At 36.9% G+C, this 19,952-nt stretch overlaps 1 protein-coding gene and 1 long non-coding RNA gene across 8 annotated transcripts in view; both read right to left on the minus strand.

Annotated features, from left to right (window-relative positions):
* The window catches only part of agbl4 (AGBL carboxypeptidase 4), a 294,365-nt gene that overhangs the window by 234,334 nt on the left and 40,079 nt on the right, over positions 1–19,952 (minus strand). For 6 of the 7 annotated variants that reach the window (XR_011357829.1, XR_011357830.1, XM_069938586.1 and 3 more), the window contains exons 3-4: positions 2,864–2,950; positions 1,675–1,769 (exon numbers count right to left, since the gene is read on the minus strand). Coding sequence is in view for 4 of the 7 variants with exons in the window: in XM_069938586.1 (XP_069794687.1) it covers positions 1,675–1,769; positions 2,864–2,950 (182 nt within the window). In the remaining 3 variants the exon portion in view is untranslated. The remainder of the gene's footprint in view (positions 1–1,674; positions 1,770–2,863; positions 2,951–19,952) is intronic. The other variant, XR_011357831.1, reaches the window with a different exon arrangement.
* Positions 3,721–19,952, minus strand: part of LOC138763815 (uncharacterized) — a 44,902-nt gene continuing 28,670 nt past the window's right edge. Inside the window, exon 3 of the long non-coding RNA XR_011357834.1 lies at positions 3,721–3,739. This is a non-coding gene — a long non-coding RNA (uncharacterized lncRNA). The remainder of the gene's footprint in view (positions 3,740–19,952) is intronic.

The following is a 19,952-nucleotide window of genomic DNA, read 5'->3' on the forward strand; positions in this document are numbered from 1 at the left end:
TATTGTTCAACTTTTCTATTGTAAAATATTAATTTTAAAAATAAAAGTGGAAACAGACAAGGTAACAATGAAACATGCCAGAAACTCTTTATGAGCCAGTATATAATCATTGGTTCAAACATCAGCATTTATGTGCAAATCTTTGCAACATCCAAATAATAATGGGGGAAATAAATAAAGTTATGTAAAAGTAAACAAAATCTACTGTAGGATATCAGCAGGTCATGGGATAATAAAAATGTCAACGATTTGTGCCAAAACGCTTTATCAAGAATGGGAAAATGTAGTTGAGAAGCCAGGAGCGAGGACAAAATTGGAGGGGCAGCAAGCACCCCATGTTTGATTGGTGAACCAGGAAGAGGTGAAACAAAATTGGACAATCAATAGATAGGCAGATGTCAGACAAAGGAAGAGAGATCCAAGAATAACAAAGGGGTTAGATGGAGGAAAATGATTTATGCAGTGTTCAGTGGGTTATTATATGACAAAAGCTGATAAGAAGTGAAGATGAGAATGGTGGCATAAAGGGAGACCAGATAGAACCAAAGAATGGGGAGGGGTGCAGTGGAAGAAACCAGATCTATACCCTACAACCAGACACTTTTATCCCTCCAACTTCTTTGTGCCTTCAACAGGAATTGCTCTCTCTATGATGCCCTGTCCATTCATCCCTTCCATCTACCTCTCCATTACTACTGATAATTTCCCCTGCAACTGCAAGAAGTGCAAGATTTGCTCTTACACCTCCTTCTTCACCACATCCAGGTTCCTAAACAGCACTTACACCTGAGGCAACAATTCATATCCACCTCCTCTAACCTCATCTAATGCATTCAATACTTCCAATGTGACAACCACTATATCAGTGAGACAAATATAAATTTGGGGGGCATTTTAACTTCCCTTTTAACTCTCCTTCCTATTCCCATACCCAACCAATGGTCTTTCCTGGCAAATGGAGGGTCAACGAGACCTAGAGGAACAACAACTCATAATTCTCATAAGCAGTCTGCTGCACAATGATATGAACACAGTTAATCAGGTAATCACTTCTTCCATACCCCTTTCTTTACCCAGAGGGTGGTATATCTGTGACATCTGTTGCCATACGTGGCTATGGAGGCCAAATCATTGGACATATTTAAGATAGCAGGATAAGTTCTTGATTAGGAAGGAAATCAAGGCAAGGAGAATGGGATTGAAAAATATAATAAATCAATCATGATGGAATGGTGAGGCAGTCTCAATGGGCTGAATGGCCTAATTCCACTATTATATCTAATGGTCTTTGAAAACTATAAATCCTCCTGCAGGCTTCTCCATAAACACAATAACATCAATTTTAGCAAGAGATCTTTCAACAAGTGATAAACCTCCACATTACATATCAACAAATCTAACATCTATTTTATACTGCCATGCTGGCTGCTAACAAACTGGGTTCTGAGAATTTTAGAAATTGCGCACATTGGACAAATGCTATACTTAGTGTTAAGATGGCAGTTATAGTACCCATTTTACACCTTTCCACCATCTGTCCTTTAATAGCAATATCACAGATCTCCACATTTATTTTTTGAACAAAAAATAACATGCATCTTAAACCCATGTTTAATACATTCCAGTTGCAAAAGGAAATCCAACATTTTTGTTGCTATTTGATTTTTTTTTTACCATTTTGATCTGTTGGTGGATTTGACAACTGGAGTCATTCCATCTCTGTAGAAACTCTTGGTTTTGCTGAAGTTGACAATGTTGAAAATTACTCTCTATAAACAATTAAATAAAATGTGGATTAAAACAACATATTTTTGTAAAATATTCTTTTAAAATACAACTAGAGCTTGCCAAAACATATCTTAAATTAAAGTACATTAATGTTTACTTTCTATGTTCTTTGGAAAGGTTAATCAAGAGAAAATCATATTTGAAAAATTCACATTTTGTCATAATAAGAATACGCAGGCCCTCATTTAATGTTGTTGATACTTTCTTGGAAAATGCTTCTTCAAGTAATGTTGAACAAAACAATGTTATTCAAGGACTTACTGTATGAACAAAACTATTGCTGTTACTATGAAATTATTCTATCGATCCCTTTGTATGTAGCATGACTGAAGAGAGGAATCCTGAGAAAATCCACTGCAATCAAGAAGAATCCATCGTATTGTCCAAAATTCAGCAGTTTATGACTGCAAGATCTCCTGAAAATCTTAAGATTCTTGAATACTGTTGCTAATAGTTTACTAAACCATAATTAATATCAATCTCTTCGGCTTGAAAAATAAAATTGCATGTAATTCACTCACATTAACTGTTGGAAAATTACAATAGATTTTAAAATACTAACTTTCTTATTTCTGTTTATTTCTAATATTTCAAAATTAACCTTAATTTTATGTGCACATTATAATATTACCAAGAAGGGATTAAAATACTGACCACATGGTATTCTGCTTTTGAGAATTCATTGATGTTTACTGTGCCTGTTGGATGAAATCACTATTGTTGAATGCCAGGGATCCCCGAAATTTGAAGTCTGACAACAAATTTCTTCAGAAATGTAAACTCTAAGACATCAGAGTTCACCAGATGTTTATGGGAAGCCTTTTCCAAGGAGAGCAGCAAACAGCATTGATTTGCCACTGATTGCAAAATTCAAACCTACAATTTTCATTAAGTTGCACAACCTAACAACTATAATGTCAAAAATTCATGATATTCTGATAAAACAGACATCTAAATTGTGTAACTCCAATTGTGGAGTTACACAAGTTAAATAGGGTTGCTCATGGACAACACCTGAAATATTGTGCACAGATCCGCTTTCTCACGAAAGGAAAGAAATAGTGGTTCCACTTACCACCAGCCAAACTTTGCATCATCGTACTCTCTCGCCTTTTTATATTGTCTGTTTCCCCTCTACACTGCCCCGATGAAGGGGCTTCCACTGCAAAAGAGGCAAATGTGTTAGTGTGTGGCATGCAATGTGTTCAGTTAATGTCACTGCTATGGATATATTGCTGGCTGGGTATGAATATTAAAAAATGTGAGTGTAACATTCAGATTACTGCAAGTCTGATATATAAGAGTGGGCATATAAATGCTAGTTCACTATGAGTCAGCTGCAGGGTACAGTGAGGGTTTTGGTATATTTGGTGTAGTCAGGCATTTGAAAATCTATTTACTGATCTTGGGAATGCTTGCAAGATTTCTCGATATGACGCAACACTGAATTCAAGTTGTTGGGTTGCATTCCATTCATTAACACAGGTCTCTTTTCACTATTGTTCTACTGTTTATCTGGAGGGAGCCAATTCCATTGAAAGACATTTCCACAATTTTTCACTTGTGCTCTATTGACAAAATGGGGATATCAATTCTTAATCATGATGTTCCTTTAATTCTATAAATAATCCCGGAATGATTTCTACAACTGTCACAACAAACTTTTTCCCATAAGGATGCAATGGCCTGAACTAAAAGCCATTCACAAAACATTGATGATGTGGAGAGGCATTCAAAAAGTTAATGCCGGCTTGCTGAAATTATAATAATGAGCAGGCCACATAAATTTCATGTGTGTCTTGGTCTAAACAATGCAGAAGAGGCCACACTATATTGGACAAGGTGTATGTAAAGCTCTGCCTCACCATTTACCAATGTTTTCCTGACACACCATTTCTCTTCATATTTTTTCCTTCTTATACAAACAAACTTCATTGTAGATCTCTGTGATCTACCCAAAAAAAAAATTAACAGTCAGATTAAAATGCAAATACATTTGGTAAAATGCTGTCAATTTATACTTGTATCTGCTGATCCAGGTTGGCATATTTTGTAGTGGCTACTAAATTGTGCATAACAGTAGATTTTAGCAGCAAGTAGAATAGCAATAATATGTGTGAAAGTCTGAATTATCTCTTTGAGTCCTAATCACTTTGCAGACCCATTTTGTCACAAACATGAAATGTCATCAATAATATTGTTTTGCAAGTCAGGGAATGAACTTAGGAACTTGAATTTATGGGGACTGCCTCAGCAAAAGGCAAGATCCAAAGCTGTGTCATCAGCTGAAAGGCAACCTATTGTTAGCATCTTACATGAACAGTGAAGTCAGTGACAGTACTTGTTATCTGTATTGGTGGTTTCAATTTCACGTATACTGCAATATGCACTTAAAAATAAATTAATTTCAAAACCATCTAAACTTCAACAAACATCTGAAAGGTTTTAAATACTCATTGCTTGGCTCATGATTACATGTCAATAGTAAGAAAAGTTGATAGATTCTTCAATGGATACGTAATCTATTGTGCCACATTACCCAAGTGTGGTGGAAATGAAATTTATAACATAACATAACAATTACAGCACGGAAACAGGCCATTAGGCCCTTCTAGTCCGCACCGAACCAAACACCCCTCTCTCGTCCCACCTCCCTGCACAATGCCCATAACCCTCCATCTTCTTCTCATCCATATACCTGTCCAACCTTTTCTTAAATAATACAATTGACTCCGCCGCCACTATTTCTCCCGGAAGCTCATTCCACACGGCTACCACTCTCTGAGTAAAGAAGTTCCCCCTCATGTTACCTCTAAACCTCTGCCCCTTAATTCTTAACTCATGTCCTCTTGTTTTAATCTTTCCTCCTCTTAACGGAAATAGTCTATCCACATCCACTCTGTCTATCCCTTTCATAATCTTAAATACTTCTATCAAATCCCCTCTCAACCTTCTACGCTCCAAAGAATAAAGACCTAATCTGTCCAATCTCTCCCTATACTCTAGATGCTTAAACCCAGGTAACATTCTGGTAAACCTTCTCTGCACTCTCTCCACTCTGTTTATATCCTTCCTATAATTAGGCGACCAGAACTGCACACAGAACTCCAAATTAGGCCGCACCAACGTCTTATACAATTTCAACATCACCTCCCAACTCCTATATTCCATGCAATGATTGATAAAGGCCAGCATACTAAAAGCCTTCTTCACCACCCTATTCACGTGAGTTTCTACCTTCAGGGAACGATGTACCATTACTCCTAAATCTTTCTGCTCTTCTGTATTCATCAATGCTCTCCCATTTACCACGTATGTCCTGTTCTGATTCTTCTTACCAAAATGAAGCACCTCACACTTATCAGCATTAAATTCCATCTGCCATTTTTCAGCCCACTTTTCTAAGCAGCCCAAATCCCTCTGCAATCCTTGAAAACCCATTGCTTTTCTTTCTTCTTATTCTATAATTCTTAATTGTTTACCCCATCAGCATTTAGATCTTCCTGGATATTCTCACTGTTACATATTGGCATAGATTTAGTGCAACGCTTTACAGCACCAACAATCAGGACCGGAGTTCGAATCCTGCACTATCTGTAAGGAGTTTGTACATTCTCCCCTTGTCTGCATGGGTTTTCCCTCGGGGCTCCAGTTTCCTCCCAGCGTTCGAAACATACTGGGGGTTGTAGGTCAACATCACAAACATTTCTACGACTGATTCCACCTGCATTGAATTCGCCCATCATTACTGAATGAAGATCTATCGGGACCAATGCCTGAAGAGGGCGCACAAAATCAGTGAACCGGTGCGGACTCGAAAGGCCAACATGGCCTGTTTCTGCTCCGTAAATGGTTATATGGTTAATTGGGCAGCACAGACTCATGGGCCGAAATGGCCTGTTACCATGCAGTACGTCTCAATTTAAAAATTATAAAAAATTAAAATAAAAAATAAATTTTAAATTTAGGTTTAAAATATATTACATTTACTATCCTGGAAGTTTAACTTTATTGAATCTGACTGATGCCAGTAGATGAAATCGTATCCAATAAGTTTGATTTCATTATGGCACATTACTTCACCAACCTTCTCATTTTTAATTTGTTGATAACTTTAAATTCAAAAATGAAAATTATATGGTTGAGAGAGATTAATTGTTTCATCTCATAGCAATGGCATTTTTGTATATGGCCTTATTCTATATCCCTAAAATTCTCTGACACATGTTAAAACAATTTTGTCTCCCAAAAATGTTATTTGAAAACAATATTAAACCTTCTGTCACAAAACAAAAGATCAGAAATGAATGGCATAGCCTGAGGCTAAGTTGAGCTATTGTTACCATAGATGCTATGAAGGTGTACTATTTCTATGCAAGCATGTATAAGATTGAAACCTTATGACAACAGAGACACCTGAGTAAATGCCATATAGTGCTTAAAAGTTTTTTTGTTGGAATACCATCAACACTTTTACATTATCATCCAAACAAACGAACAATGTATATTATCGTTCCTCCTTTATTCTATCTGCAATCCATTTGCCCTCATCATTTAATTTTGTGGAGCATTATAAAGCAGCCAGGATCTCTTCAGAACCACAAACTGAACAAAACAATGTTGTGTTTCAATATTTCTATGCAACATTTCTCTTCATACCATCCTGCAGATTTAAATTAACAGCTAATTTTGTGGGTTTTTTTGTGTCATTTTGAAAATTCACTACTTCTAGGTTCTCCAATTAAATGTTCACATTATCCACACAGAATTATGCTTTTCTTCCAAATAATATTATTTTTGGAATATTGCAAGGAACTTCAGAGTATGATGCCCCTGAAGTAATTGTTATTGGACACTTCCAAGACAAGTTCTTCACTCAGCAACACAAATTGGCATTCTGACCACAAGCTGATTTGTCATGTAACAGATGTCATCCCCAATACATCTCTGATCAGCAACCTCCAATATGTTTACTGGACACCTTTGGTCCTCTGATCTACCCAAGCCACTCAATCCCTTCCAATCATCTGACCCCCATGCTTCTTATATCCTTCTGTTATTCCACACCACCATTCTCCAGTTGTCAAATAAAGGATTTATTCTCTACCAGCTCCAAGCACAATTGACTTGAACTTACTTGGACCCCAACCCCAGGCCCAATTTTTCTCCATCCCCTTAGCATTGGGACCAACTGCTTCTTTTCTTCTCTTCTCCAACTACTACAAAGATACTGATTACTTCTCCCCATTGACCTTCCTCTTCACCAATGGCACACTCCCAAACTCCAGCCAAAGTGGTGGTCATTCTGCAGCAGCTAACACATCCTCCCTGCATCACTCTTTCCCCATAACCAATTTGACTCTGACATTCAAGTGGCATATTTTCATTTCCAATAATATACAAGATCTATTCAGTTGTATTAAAGGTCTTGAGTATTGTCCTGCTACAATGCCATCAGAAATACTCATTTCTCAGCCCTGTCACTAATGGAAAAATTTAGCAAATAAATGATTGTTGGTTAAATATTTTAAATAATGGGTATATTCTATTTAAAATATATATAATCTGCAATTATATATTGAAATAATGGGAATCCTTAATAATTTATTCATGTCCATAAAGATGATCCCTTTATAATCAGTTTTTATTTGCTTAATGTATGGAAATACAAACACACCTTAAACTATTGATGAGTCCACTTGAGAACTAATAAATAAACAATCAAATCTAATTTCCTTTCAATATGTCAAAGCTTTGTTAGGATTGGACTTAATTTTAAAATGAGTGGAAAATTTGTAAATGCTATGACATTATTTAGTAAGTTTAATTAATTAATGCTGCACTAATAATTTTATTTTTCTTTCACCACCTACTAAGACTTTTAGCATAAAAGTAAATGCAGTTTATGCTTAACACAATTTTAGTTATTCTGACCACTAGATTTTCCTGCTCCATTTACTACAGATGCTTCTCTCTCCCCTCCTTCTAAACTGTAAATGTGAGTCCCAACTCTCCCAATCATTTATTTAAATCCTCCTGAGTAGCACCATTGTTCAGTGTTACCTGTTCAAACTACCAACCAGTCAAGATACCTTGAGATGAAAACGCTTGGTACAAGAATGTTAATTACTTCATCATCTTGACCATTTGGAGCTAAGAATAAAAGGTAATTAGATGGATGAGAACCACAATTTATAAGATGGTTTATATGTGGCAGGCATGATAATGTTTCTGTAAAAAATAAAAAACCTCCCATCCTGCACCATTGTGGGATGGCTTGACATGGTCATCAGTCCACCAGGAATTTTCTTAAATGATCACATCACTATTTTTAAATGTCAATCATCATCTTTCTCTCAGTTTTCTATGAAGACAGATGTTTCTTGACAATCTGAGAGACTCTCCCAGTGTGTTCATTTGGATCAAGTAAAAAAACGCTAGTTAAATCTGTATATCAAATTCAAGTGATGACAGATCCACAACACCACCACAGAAGGTAATTTTCAGCCAATCCAATTCACTCAAAGCAATATATGTTGAACAGCTTAAAGCAGAGGACATTCCAAAGACAGCAACCTGGCTCTTCCACTGTAGACTTAAGTTCCAAAACTTGCCACACATATAATACTGCCATATAGAACATAGAACATTACAGTGCATAAACAGGCCCCTTTGGCCCTTCTGGTCTGTGTTGAATCTTTTTTTTGTCTCATCCCACTGACCTGCAACCAGTGCCTAGCCCTCCACACCTTTCCCATGCATGTACCTGTCTAAATTCTTCTTAAATGGGTGGCACGGGTGGCATAGCAATTAGCGCAATGCCTTTATAGCACTCGCAATCAGGACCAGGGTTCGTAAGGAGTTTATATGTTCTCCCAGTGCCTACGTGGGTTTTCCCCAGGGTCTCCGATTTCCTCCCACCATTTGAAACATATCTGGGGTGTAGGTTAATTGGGTGTAAATTTGGTGGCATGGACTCGTGGGCTGAAATTGCCTGTTACCATGCTGTATGTTTAACCTTTTTAAAAAAATGTTAAAATTGATGCTGCATTCACCACCTCAGCTGGCAGCTCGTTCCACACTCCCACCACTCTCTGTGTGAAGAAATACCCCCTCATGTTCCCCCTAAACTTTTACACTTTCACCCTTAACCCATATTTTTGGTTTGCATCTTACCTAACCTCAGTAGAAAAAGCCTAACTACATTTCCTCTGTCTATCCCCCTTCATAATTTTAAGTACCTCTATCAAATCTCCCCTCATTCTTCTATGATCCAGGGAATAAAGTCCTAACCTGTTCGGCCTTTCCCTGTAACTCAGTTCCTGATATCCAGGCAACATCCTAGTAAATCTTCACTGCCCTCTTTCTACCTCATTGACATCTTTCTCCAAGTTAGGTGACCAAAATTGCACTCAATACTCTAAATTTGGACTCACCAATGTCTTATAAAACTTTTCCGTAACACCCCAACTCCTATATACAATAATTTGATTTATGAAGGCCAATATGCCAAAATCTCTCTTTACAACTCTCTATCCATCTGTAGTGCTTCTTTCAGGGAATTACGTATCTACATTCCCAGATCTGTCTGTTCTATCACACTCCTCAGTTCCCTACCATTTAACATGTTTGTCCTTTCTTGGTTTGTCCTTCCAAAATGCAACATCTCACACTTGTCTGCATTAAATTCCATCTTCCATTTTTCTCCCCATTTTTCAAGCTGGTCCAGATTCCTCTAAAAGTTTTGAAAAACTTTTTCGCTGTCCACAACACTTCCAATCTTTGTGTCACCTCCAAACTTGGTGATCTAAGTTATCATATTATCATCCAGATCACTGATGTAGATGACAAACAATAATGGTCCAATCCCTGAGGCACACCACTAGTTACAGGCTTCCAGTCTGAGAAGTAATCATCTGCCACTACTTCCTGGTTTCTCCTATTATGGAATTAGTTCATTACTACACCATGAACACCTAGCGCCTGACCCTTCCTGACTAACCTCCCATGTGGGACCTTGTCAAAGGTCTTAATAAAGTCCATATAAATAACATCCACAGCCTTTCCTTCATCAACTTTCCTGGTAACTTCCTCAAAAAACCCCATAAGATTGGTTAAACACAACCTACCACACACAACGCCATGTTGACTATCCTTAATCATTTTCTGGTTATCCAAATAATTGGATATCCAATCTCTTGGAACACATTCCAATTATTTACCAACTACTGGCATCAGGCTCACCGCCCTATAATTTCCAGAGTTACTTTTGGAGCCTCTTTTAAATATGAACTATCCTCCAATCCTCTGGCCTATTTTAAATATTTCTGCCAGAGCTCCTGCAATTTTGCAAGTTCTACCCTAGCCTCCCTCAAGGTCCAAGGGAATATCTTATCAGGCCTTGGAGATTTATTTACCCTTATTTGCTTTAAGACAGCAAGCACCTCCTCCTCTTAAATCTAATTTGTTTTCCTTACTTCACATGGCTCAATGCCAGTTTCCCGAGTGAATACTGATGAAAAAAAAATTAAAAACAGTGATGTGATCATTTAAGAAAATCCCCATCTCTTTTGGCTCCATACAAAGCCAACCACTCTGATCTTCAAGGGGACCATTTTTGTCCCTTACTATCCTTTTGCTCCTATTATACCTCTAGACTCCCTTAGGAATTTCCTTCACATTGTCTGTCAAAGAAACCTCATGTCTTCTTTTAGCCTTCTTGATTTATTTCTTGGTTTTTTTTTTCGTTTTTTTTAAATACTCCTCAAATCTCTCATTTACTCCATGTTGCCTAAACCTGCTATACACCTTTCTCTTCTTCCTAACCACATCCCCAATATTCCTCAAATACTAACATTCCCTATGCCTGCTAACCTTTCCTTTAATCCTGAGAGGAATATGCAAACTCTGTACTCTCAAAGTTTCACCTTTGAAGATTTTCGACTTACTTCACACTTCCTTGCCTGAAAACAACTTAACCAAATCCACTCATTCTAGATCTTATTTCCTCATAATTGTTTTTTCTCCAATTTAGTATCTCAACCCAGGGACTAGACCTATCATTCTCCATAATTATCTTTAAACTAATGGCATTATGATCACTGGACCCAAAATGTTCCCCTACATATTTGTCCTGCCTCATTCCCTAAAAAAGAGATCCAGTATTGCATTCTCTCTAGTTGGTACCTCTATATATTGATTTTTTTTAAACTTTATTTATTCATTCAAAATACAGATAATAAGTAACATATATAACAATAAACAAAGCATGAATGTTATATTTGTTTATTGTTATATATGTTACTTATTATCTTGAATGTTATATTTTATATATATTTTTTTAAAAAAGAAAGAAAAAAAAAGGAAAGAAACCCCCCCCCCCCCCTTTCAGCTAACTTTCCTAAGGAGAGCCATAAAGAAAAAATAAAAAAAATAAAGAAAAGCAAAGCATACATATTAAAATCTAGTCAATATAAATCAAAATGTAAATATTCTGAATATAACAACCACCTATTAATAAAAAAAACTATAGTTATCCATGAAACATATGTAATTTTTTTCCATTATTAAACAATATTTCATCTCATTATGCCAAAAGTCTCAAATTTAATCATTTCAGGTAAAATCATATCTCTACCGAACACATGTTTTACCACAGATCAAACTTGATAAAAATACGCTTACGCTTAATCGCAGTGTTTAAACCCCGAACATTAAAAGTAACAAACTTCAACTTTGACATATCCAGTAATATTACTAAAAACTAATAATATCAATATATAAATACTCAGATCAATGTAAATAGGCCCTCCAATAGGAGAAAAAGAAACCACAAATTAAAGTCTAAATAAAATGAAAATTTAAAAAAAGATAAAAATTTTAAAAAATCCAAAAAATAAACTACCAAAAGGTAGTAATCCCTAAACAAAAGTTGGGTGTGGATCACCCACCAGTGGCTGATGACTAGTAGAATATAGAGCAAATTTCTCCCTCCCCAGCCAAACAAAGAATAACAACAAGATATCATAATAACATAAAAAGAAAATAAAAATAAGAAAGTTCTTCTATTCATCCAAGAAATTCCAGACTCGGCAACCCCATTTCAAGGAAACAGACTCTTTCCATTCCCATTTCTCTCATTTCTTCCATTTCCAAAACAACCAGATTTTTCTTCAGGAGACAATGGTGGGCTACGTCTTTGTCCTCTTACATCTGGCAATGAGTCAACAAAACTCATTGCTTCGCACTCATTCTCAAAAAAGCAAGATTGAAAGTCTCCACAAAACACCTTCAACACTGCCAGATAGGGAAAAGTAGACTTATAACCTTTACGCCACAAAACTTCTTTAACTGGATTATATCGACGCCGACGCTGAATAACCTCTTGACTCAAATCAGGATAGAAAAAAGCTCTACTATTCTGAATCATTAACGGAGCTTGTCGTTGTCTCGCGTTTTGCACTGCTAAACGAAGTATCGTTTCTCTGTCCAAATAATTCAAACATCGAATTATCATGGGTCTCGGTGGTTGACCAGGCAAAGGTCTTCTTCTTAAGGCTCTATGAGCTCTTACCAATACCAGACCTCCAGAGAAAAATTCCTGCCCCAGTATTTGTGGAATCCATTCAGTAAAAAAATGAAGAGGATCTTGTTCTTCCATACCTTCTTCAAACCAACAATCTTCACATTATTCCTTCTACTTTGATTCTCCAAATAATCTACTTTCCTCTCTAACTCCCTCTCACGTTCTCGCAATTCTTTAATGGATTTTTCCACCTCCAACACTTTTTCTGTATTAGAAGCCACTTGTTGTTGACATTTCAAAAAATCAGCCTGAAATTGTTTAAAATCCTCACAAGATGCTTCCACACATATTTTAACTGTATCCAGTTCCAAACTGAGCCTCTGAGACATTTCCTTCAGCATAGGCTGAATGATAAGCTTAGCTGTTTACATTGTAATTTAGAAAAGCTCAGCCCTGCTTTCTCAGATAACTGCAGCTCCTGCTGCATCTCAACCACAGGCAGTTTAACAGTTTTACTGCAGGTCTGGACTTCCAGCGACAGCACCCAGACTTCCTCAGGGGGCCGACGCTGTTCTCCCCCACAACCTGTTGTTGCTTCAAAAACTCATGGAAAAGATCAAGATATTCAGGTTGGAACACTTCCTGGGGCATTTCATGCAATGGAGTCGTCTTCTTGCGTGCCCCCTCCATTAAAGTCGGCAGGCTGCCAGAATCAGGATCCACATTGGGAGCACACACACCTTCCTTCTGAGAACGGGTAATTCCAGCGATGTCCTTCTCCTGGTGAGTAGTAGTCATTTTTTTTACAGCTCCCACAGGCAATCTCTGTGGTTTAGGCTTGAAAGAAAGCAAACCTGAAATTGTAGCAGACTGTTTATGCTCTAAATCTTCAACACTCTGAAAATGTAGTTTCTTCTGTACTTGAGGTTTAATCTTTTTACCATTAATAGCCATAACAATTTCTTGATACTTTAAACTAAGTTTTAAAAAATTTAAACCTGAAAACAAAGAGTTAAAAACGTGTTCTTAAAAGTCTGGCCAGAGAGGTCGAGATTACACGTCTAGACTCTTCGCCATCTTGCCACGCCCCCCCCTCTATATATTGATTGAGAAAACTTACCTGAGCTCATGTGTCAAAATCCAAGCCATCCAGCTCTTTTACAATATTGGCATCCCAGTCAATATGTGGAAAGTTAAAATGTCCTATCACAACCTTATGTTTCCTGCAGCAGTCTGCTATCTCTCCATAGATTTGGTCTTTCAATTCTCGCTGACTATTGAGCAATCTATACTACAACCCCAAGAGTGTGGTCATACCTTTCCTGTTCCTCAGCTCCACCCTCATAGCCTCAGTATACAAGCTCTAGCCTGTCCTGCCTGAGCACAGCTGTGACAATCAATGTCACTCTTCCCCATTTCATCCTCCACCACACCCCCCTCCCCCACCCTGTTCTGTCACATCTGAAGCAACATAGGCCTGGAACATTGAGCTTACAGTCCTGCATCTCCTGCAACCAAATTTCACATATAGCCACAATGTCATAATTCCATGTGCTAATCAATGCTTTAAGCTCATCTGCCTTTCCTATAATACTCCTTGCATTAAAATAGATGCACCTGAGAACATTTCCACCATGTACAACCTGTTGACTTCTAATGATGCATGCAATTTTAACATCACCTTTACCCTCCTCCACTCCTCTATCTGCTCTGGCACTCTGGTTACCATCCCCTGCTCCTGCAAATCTAATTTAAACCTAGCGGAGCAGCACAAGCAAACCTTCCCAACTAGCCTGCCAGGACAGGTTCCATCTTCTCTGGAAGAGAACGAATGATCCAGAAACCTGAATCTGGCCCTCCAGCACCATGTCTTTAGCCACGTGTTAAGCTGCATTATCCTCCTTGGTCATGGGCTTCTATCCTGCTCCTTGCCTCATGTAGCTGGCTGACCTTATATTAGAAGATTTCACACAAAGTCCAAAGGGGCAATATACATATGGTAAACCATAGTTATGTACAATTGACTGGTGAGGCACACCAATTGTCTGGTTGTACCTGTGCCCCCTCCCCACAGGCTCTTGTATAAAGGTGATTGTTCTACAACCCCCTGCAACTCAGTGCAAGATAACCAAACAGTATGGATGTGCTTATGTACTTAAGTGAATAAAAGCCTATTGGTTTCTCTACAATAGTCTTTCGAGTAATTGATGGTGCATCAATACATTACAAGAGTCTTTAAAAAAGAATGGGAGAAAGCAATTTATGGCAGAAATGTACATTGGGTAAGTAGTAAGACTAAATTATTTTAGTTGTTTTAAGGGCATATATATTCATTTTTCTTAATTTAAGAAAACTTAAATGATTGAATATCTCCTCTGATTTGTTATAATGTTTCAACTGTTGAAGACATGAAAACATGAATTAGCTCCATCATTTAATACAATCACAGATAATCTGACTGTAAACTCATCTTTACAGTCCTATAAAACCACAGCACCTGTTTAGCAAATACTTATGTACCCATTCCTTAAAAATATATGATGACCCTACTTACAACTGCCCTTTGAGGAAGAATTTCAAAGATTCATGATTTTCTGAGAGGAAATAAAAATCATCTCATCTCTGTCTTAAATGAAATAACCTTTACTTTTTAAACAGTTGCCGCAAGTCTTGGATCCCCAAAAGGGGAAACATTCTCTTCACGTCCACCCTCCCAAGGTTCTTCTAGGTCTTTCTTGTATATTTCAGACAAGTCACCTCTCAGTCTTCTCAACTCCAGCATATATAAGACAAGCCTTTCTTCATATAATAGCCCACTTATCCCAGATATATGTGCAATAAACTTTGCCGGACTGTTTCGTTTCTTCAAGGGACAAATACTATAATGCACATAGTTTCATAAATGAAACATTACTTCTTGTTGTTTGTGTTAAATTCATCTAACAATAAATAATAAATAATAATAATAATAAATAATAACCTTCTATTAGAGACTATTAATCAAAGACCGGAGTCATTTTAATTTCCTTATCTAAGAAAGGATGCACTTACATAGAATGATTGCAGCAAGATTGCACTAATCTGGTTCCAGGGATAGAATTTTTTTCATTTTGAGGAGACTTGTTTGTATTTTATTGTTTGGCATAATTGGAGGAGATCTCAGTAAAACACAAAAATCTTAAATTGCTTGAAAGATTAGGTTAAGGGGGAGCTGTTTCCTTTTCAAAGTAGTCTATGACCAGGAAACATTCTTTAAGAATAAGGGTAGGTTGAGACTGAGGAAAAATGTCATCATTCTAAGGGTTCTGAAACTTGAAAATTCTCCACCCTGAAGACCTGTAGTTTCACTCAATGTGTTCCTTCTAAGCAATATTAAGGAATTAGAGAAATTAAGGGAATCAGTGATATAGTTGCTGGAAAATGCTACTGAATAGAATATCAGTCATGAGCGATGAATGCCAAAGCAGGCTCAAAAGAACAAATAGCCTTCTCCAACTCCTATTTCTTATGGGTTTTTTTGAAAATTTTATTTATAATTTGTATCAATACAAAGTAACTTAATAAATCATACAAAATGATACAATAATTCTTAATTTTCTCCCCAATCCCCTCCCCCAAAATAAAGAAAAAAAGGAAGAAAAAAGAAAAAGAAAGAACACCTACTTCTACATAAAATATTATTAATGTATATAATATTCATTAACTATTTTTTATAATTACTGAGAGGGGTGGACAAAGTGGAGGATGTGGATGGTCTTTTATTCATAAAATCCATATATTGTTCCCAAATTTTATAAAAGTTTCCAATTCTATTCCTTAAACTAAGCAATGTTTTCTAAAGGTATATAATTTTGCATTTTAATATGCCATCTATCTATTTTTACCAAATTCTCAGTTTTCCACATTACTGCTATATATTTCTTTGCTGTTGCTATGGCTATATGTAAAAAAATGTCTTGATATTTATCCAATCTTAATTTTATATCTGCTTCATATATATTCCCAAGTAAAAATATTCTTGGGTCTTTTTTGTATTTTTATCTTCATAATTTGTCCTAACAATATACTCAGATCTTTCCAAAATTGTTCCACTTTCACACAGGTCCATAACAAATGTAAAAATGTCCCTATTTCCTTATTACATCGAAAACATTTATTCAGATAATTAGAATTGTCCATTCAGTTTATGAGGAGTATAATATAATTGATGAAAAAATTATATTGAACCATTTGATATCTAGCATTAACTGTATTTGTAAACTTTCTTGATGCAATTTTGACCATATTCATTTTCTTATGTTTTTATACAGATGCCTAACCTTTTATTTGGGATTGTCGGGACCGTACACCTGCCATTGTTCTGAAATTTATCAGATTTCAGAATCATTTTGATTTTAGTACCTTTAAACAAATGCCTCACACCTAACCCCTGGAGTCCATTCCCCTCTCTACCAGTTGCCTGTCCATCAACCACCACCCCCTCCCCCCCCCCACCCACTACAACCCACCAGACTATTTTGAGCCCTAGGCCAGGCTGAGCATGGCAGGGGATGGGATGGGTGGGGGGTTGGTCAACAAGCACCATACAGGAGGCTCTCGACCAGCGCACAGTTCAGGTGGAGGTCAGAGGTGACAGGGTAGCCTGGGAGCTCAGCCAAAAAGGCAACCAATGTCAGCTGCTCAGAGCCAGTGACAAAGCAGGACAGAAGGCCAGACATAAGGTGCAGAGCTGCAGGAGAAGTGGACTGTCATGGTGCTAGACATAAGTCATGTCATACTGATATGATTCTCCATGGTCTCCCAGGATGAGGCTTTGAGGAACAAAATTTTATATTTCACAGTCTCCAACCAGACATCAATATTGACTTCTCCAATTTTCAGTAACCTCCTCGCCTTATTTTTTTTCCATCATCCCAGCCCTTTCCCTTCCTTTCTCCTACCATCAAGCATCCTTCTCACCTCACTGACCCCCTTCATCACCTCACAGGTTCTTTCTCTTCCCCCTCCCTCCTGTATCGAACTGGTAACTTGTGCTCCTCCTCCTTCCCACCTCCCCTATATATTTGGGTGCCTGCCTGATTTTTTTGGCATACACAAGACATTGACTGCCGATTGCCTTCCATGAATGCTGCATGAGCTGCTGCACTTTTGGTAACTGCCCCTATCATTTTGCTGTTCTGTGACTATACCCTACAATTATTTTTTTTCTCACAAAAAACCTACATTGAAATAATTAATATCTTCCATGTTTCTTTAGAATAAAGTCACATTTTGGCATGTATATTATATCTATAAGTTTTGATTACCAAATATAGTCAACACAACATTTACTCATTTTTGTGCCTCCAGTGTGGCTGGCAATTATTTACTTATTTACTTCCATGATGTCTTATATATTCAGAACTTTAATTTATTTGACATTTACTGTGTAAAATGTTCTACTTGGGACTAATGAAGCAGTGTATGAATCCAAGAGAATTGAGAACCGATGGCAGGAGAAATTGGTTCCACTATTTGTAAGGTTATGGATGCAATTCCACTTCAATTCTAATTATTCCATCTGATCATCAAGTTCTTTGTCAAAACTGTAGATGAAATAAAAGGTAATGCTACTGAAGTCCTCCAGCTCGGACAACATTTACAAAGAGAAATAAAAAGGAACTATATCAGAAATGGTGTGGAATGAAGAGCATAATGTTACATACGATAAAAATCTGAAAACAATAGTAAAAGCTCAGCAGCCCAAAAAGCATGCAAGAAGTCAAAAGTAGAGTAAATATCCAAGATAAATGATCACCTCCCCTAGCATGAAAACAGAGAGAACAAAAAGAAAATCAATAAAGTGTGCAAGTAAGTGACCTTAACTGAATGCCTGATTGAGTTTGTCATTGAGGAGTCTGATGGTGGAAGGGTAGCAGCTGTTCCTGAACCTGGTAGTGCGAGTCTTATAGCACCGATACTTCTTTCCTGATGCCAGCAGCAAGAACAGAGCATGTGCTGGGTGGTGTGGGTGTTTGATTATTGCTGCTGCCCTCCGTCAGCTGCGTTCCCTGTAGATGTACTCAATAGTGGGGAGATTTAACCCAGAAGAGTCACAAAAATTTAAAAGTTAATTTAACTCAGGGTTAAATTAGAAAATTCAAATTAGTGTCATGTGATCCAATTTTGCTATTCTGTAGCCTTACTTAAACCACCTATTCTTATTCCAGTTATTAGTTTTTAGTGCCAAATACTATATGTAGCAGAAAGTTAAATTCAGAAAATTATAATGTGTTAAATTGTGTGTACTGAAAATAATAAAATTAGTATAACATCTGTCTCTTAAGTTTGAGAATAAAATAAAATATTCCTTCTGTTCACTCCTGATGATTCCAAACATAATATTTATTATGTAGTTGGAGTAATGACTTTACAGTACGACATAGATTTCATTTCCTCATATTTATTTTATAACATATGTACAACTGCCAAATCTAGCATTTCATTGATTACTCAAATTCCCCTGAAGAGAAGTTGCAGGGAAGGAACATTCATAAACTGAAACAATCAATATGGTGAAGATCCTCACAAAGCAGACATTATTAGTTACTATTATTGAATAATTCTCTTCCTTTTTTTATTAGTGAGTTACGTTTTAATCTTATTTGAATATATTTATATTACTGCACTGCTATTCATACCATTCATTTGTACATCATTATACAAAGAATATTTAAGAAGAAAACATACTAAAATTAGGTATTACATATTTATGGCTTGATTCATTATTTTTCATCAGTTTTAAAAGATAACTAGAAAAGTATGTCTTCTAAAAAGTTTAATTAGAATTCTAAAGAGTTTGCTGAAAAGTTAATGGCTGTCTTAGAGATGACCTCACAAAATTTTTCAGATTTTGGAACAGTTTTCAGATTAACCGGAGTTAAGGTAACAGAGATATACAAGAAATAAGAAAGGAAATAAGGAATTATAGAATTGTTCTTCTTCTTTGGCTTGGCTTCGCGGACGAATATTTATGGCATTGAGGGGGAGGACGTGGATATGTCCTCGGGCCTGCGCAAAGGAGCTTTTAGATGGAGTGCAGTGTGCGCAGTACTGGCCCCACCCTTTACACCCAAGGTTCGTGTGCGGTGGCCAAGCAAGCTGGGACGTGGCAGTGAGGTCCTTGGGTCATAGGTTTTATAACGGAGTGGCCTTCAGGCTGTTACCAATCATTAACAAAATGCTGAAACTAATATTGATGAAAGTGGTATCAAGATGCATTGGAGAGCATGACATGACCATGCAGTGTCAAATGGTTTTATGAACATAAAATCATACATAATATATATTTTAAAGATTTTCAAGTATTAAACTAGCAGAATAGAAATAAATTTAAAAACACCAAAATGCTGGAGGAACTCAGCCGGTCTTTCAGTGTCCATAAAAAGCAAAGATATATTGTCGATGTTTCAGGCTTGAGCGCTTCTTCAAGGGTTAAGCAGAATGAGCCAGAAACAGGAAATCTCAGAATTCAGACAATGCTGGCTGAGGGAGGAATCTAGACTAACAAATGGTGTTAATTGGATATGATAAGATGATAAAGGGAGTGGAGAGAATTTATCATGTCTGTGTGAAAGGAGACAGGGAAGGGATAGACAGA

Source organism: Narcine bancroftii, chromosome 5 (genome assembly GCF_036971445.1).
Source record: "Narcine bancroftii isolate sNarBan1 chromosome 5, sNarBan1.hap1, whole genome shotgun sequence".
Classification (NCBI taxonomy): Eukaryota; Metazoa; Chordata; class Chondrichthyes; order Torpediniformes; family Narcinidae; genus Narcine; species Narcine bancroftii.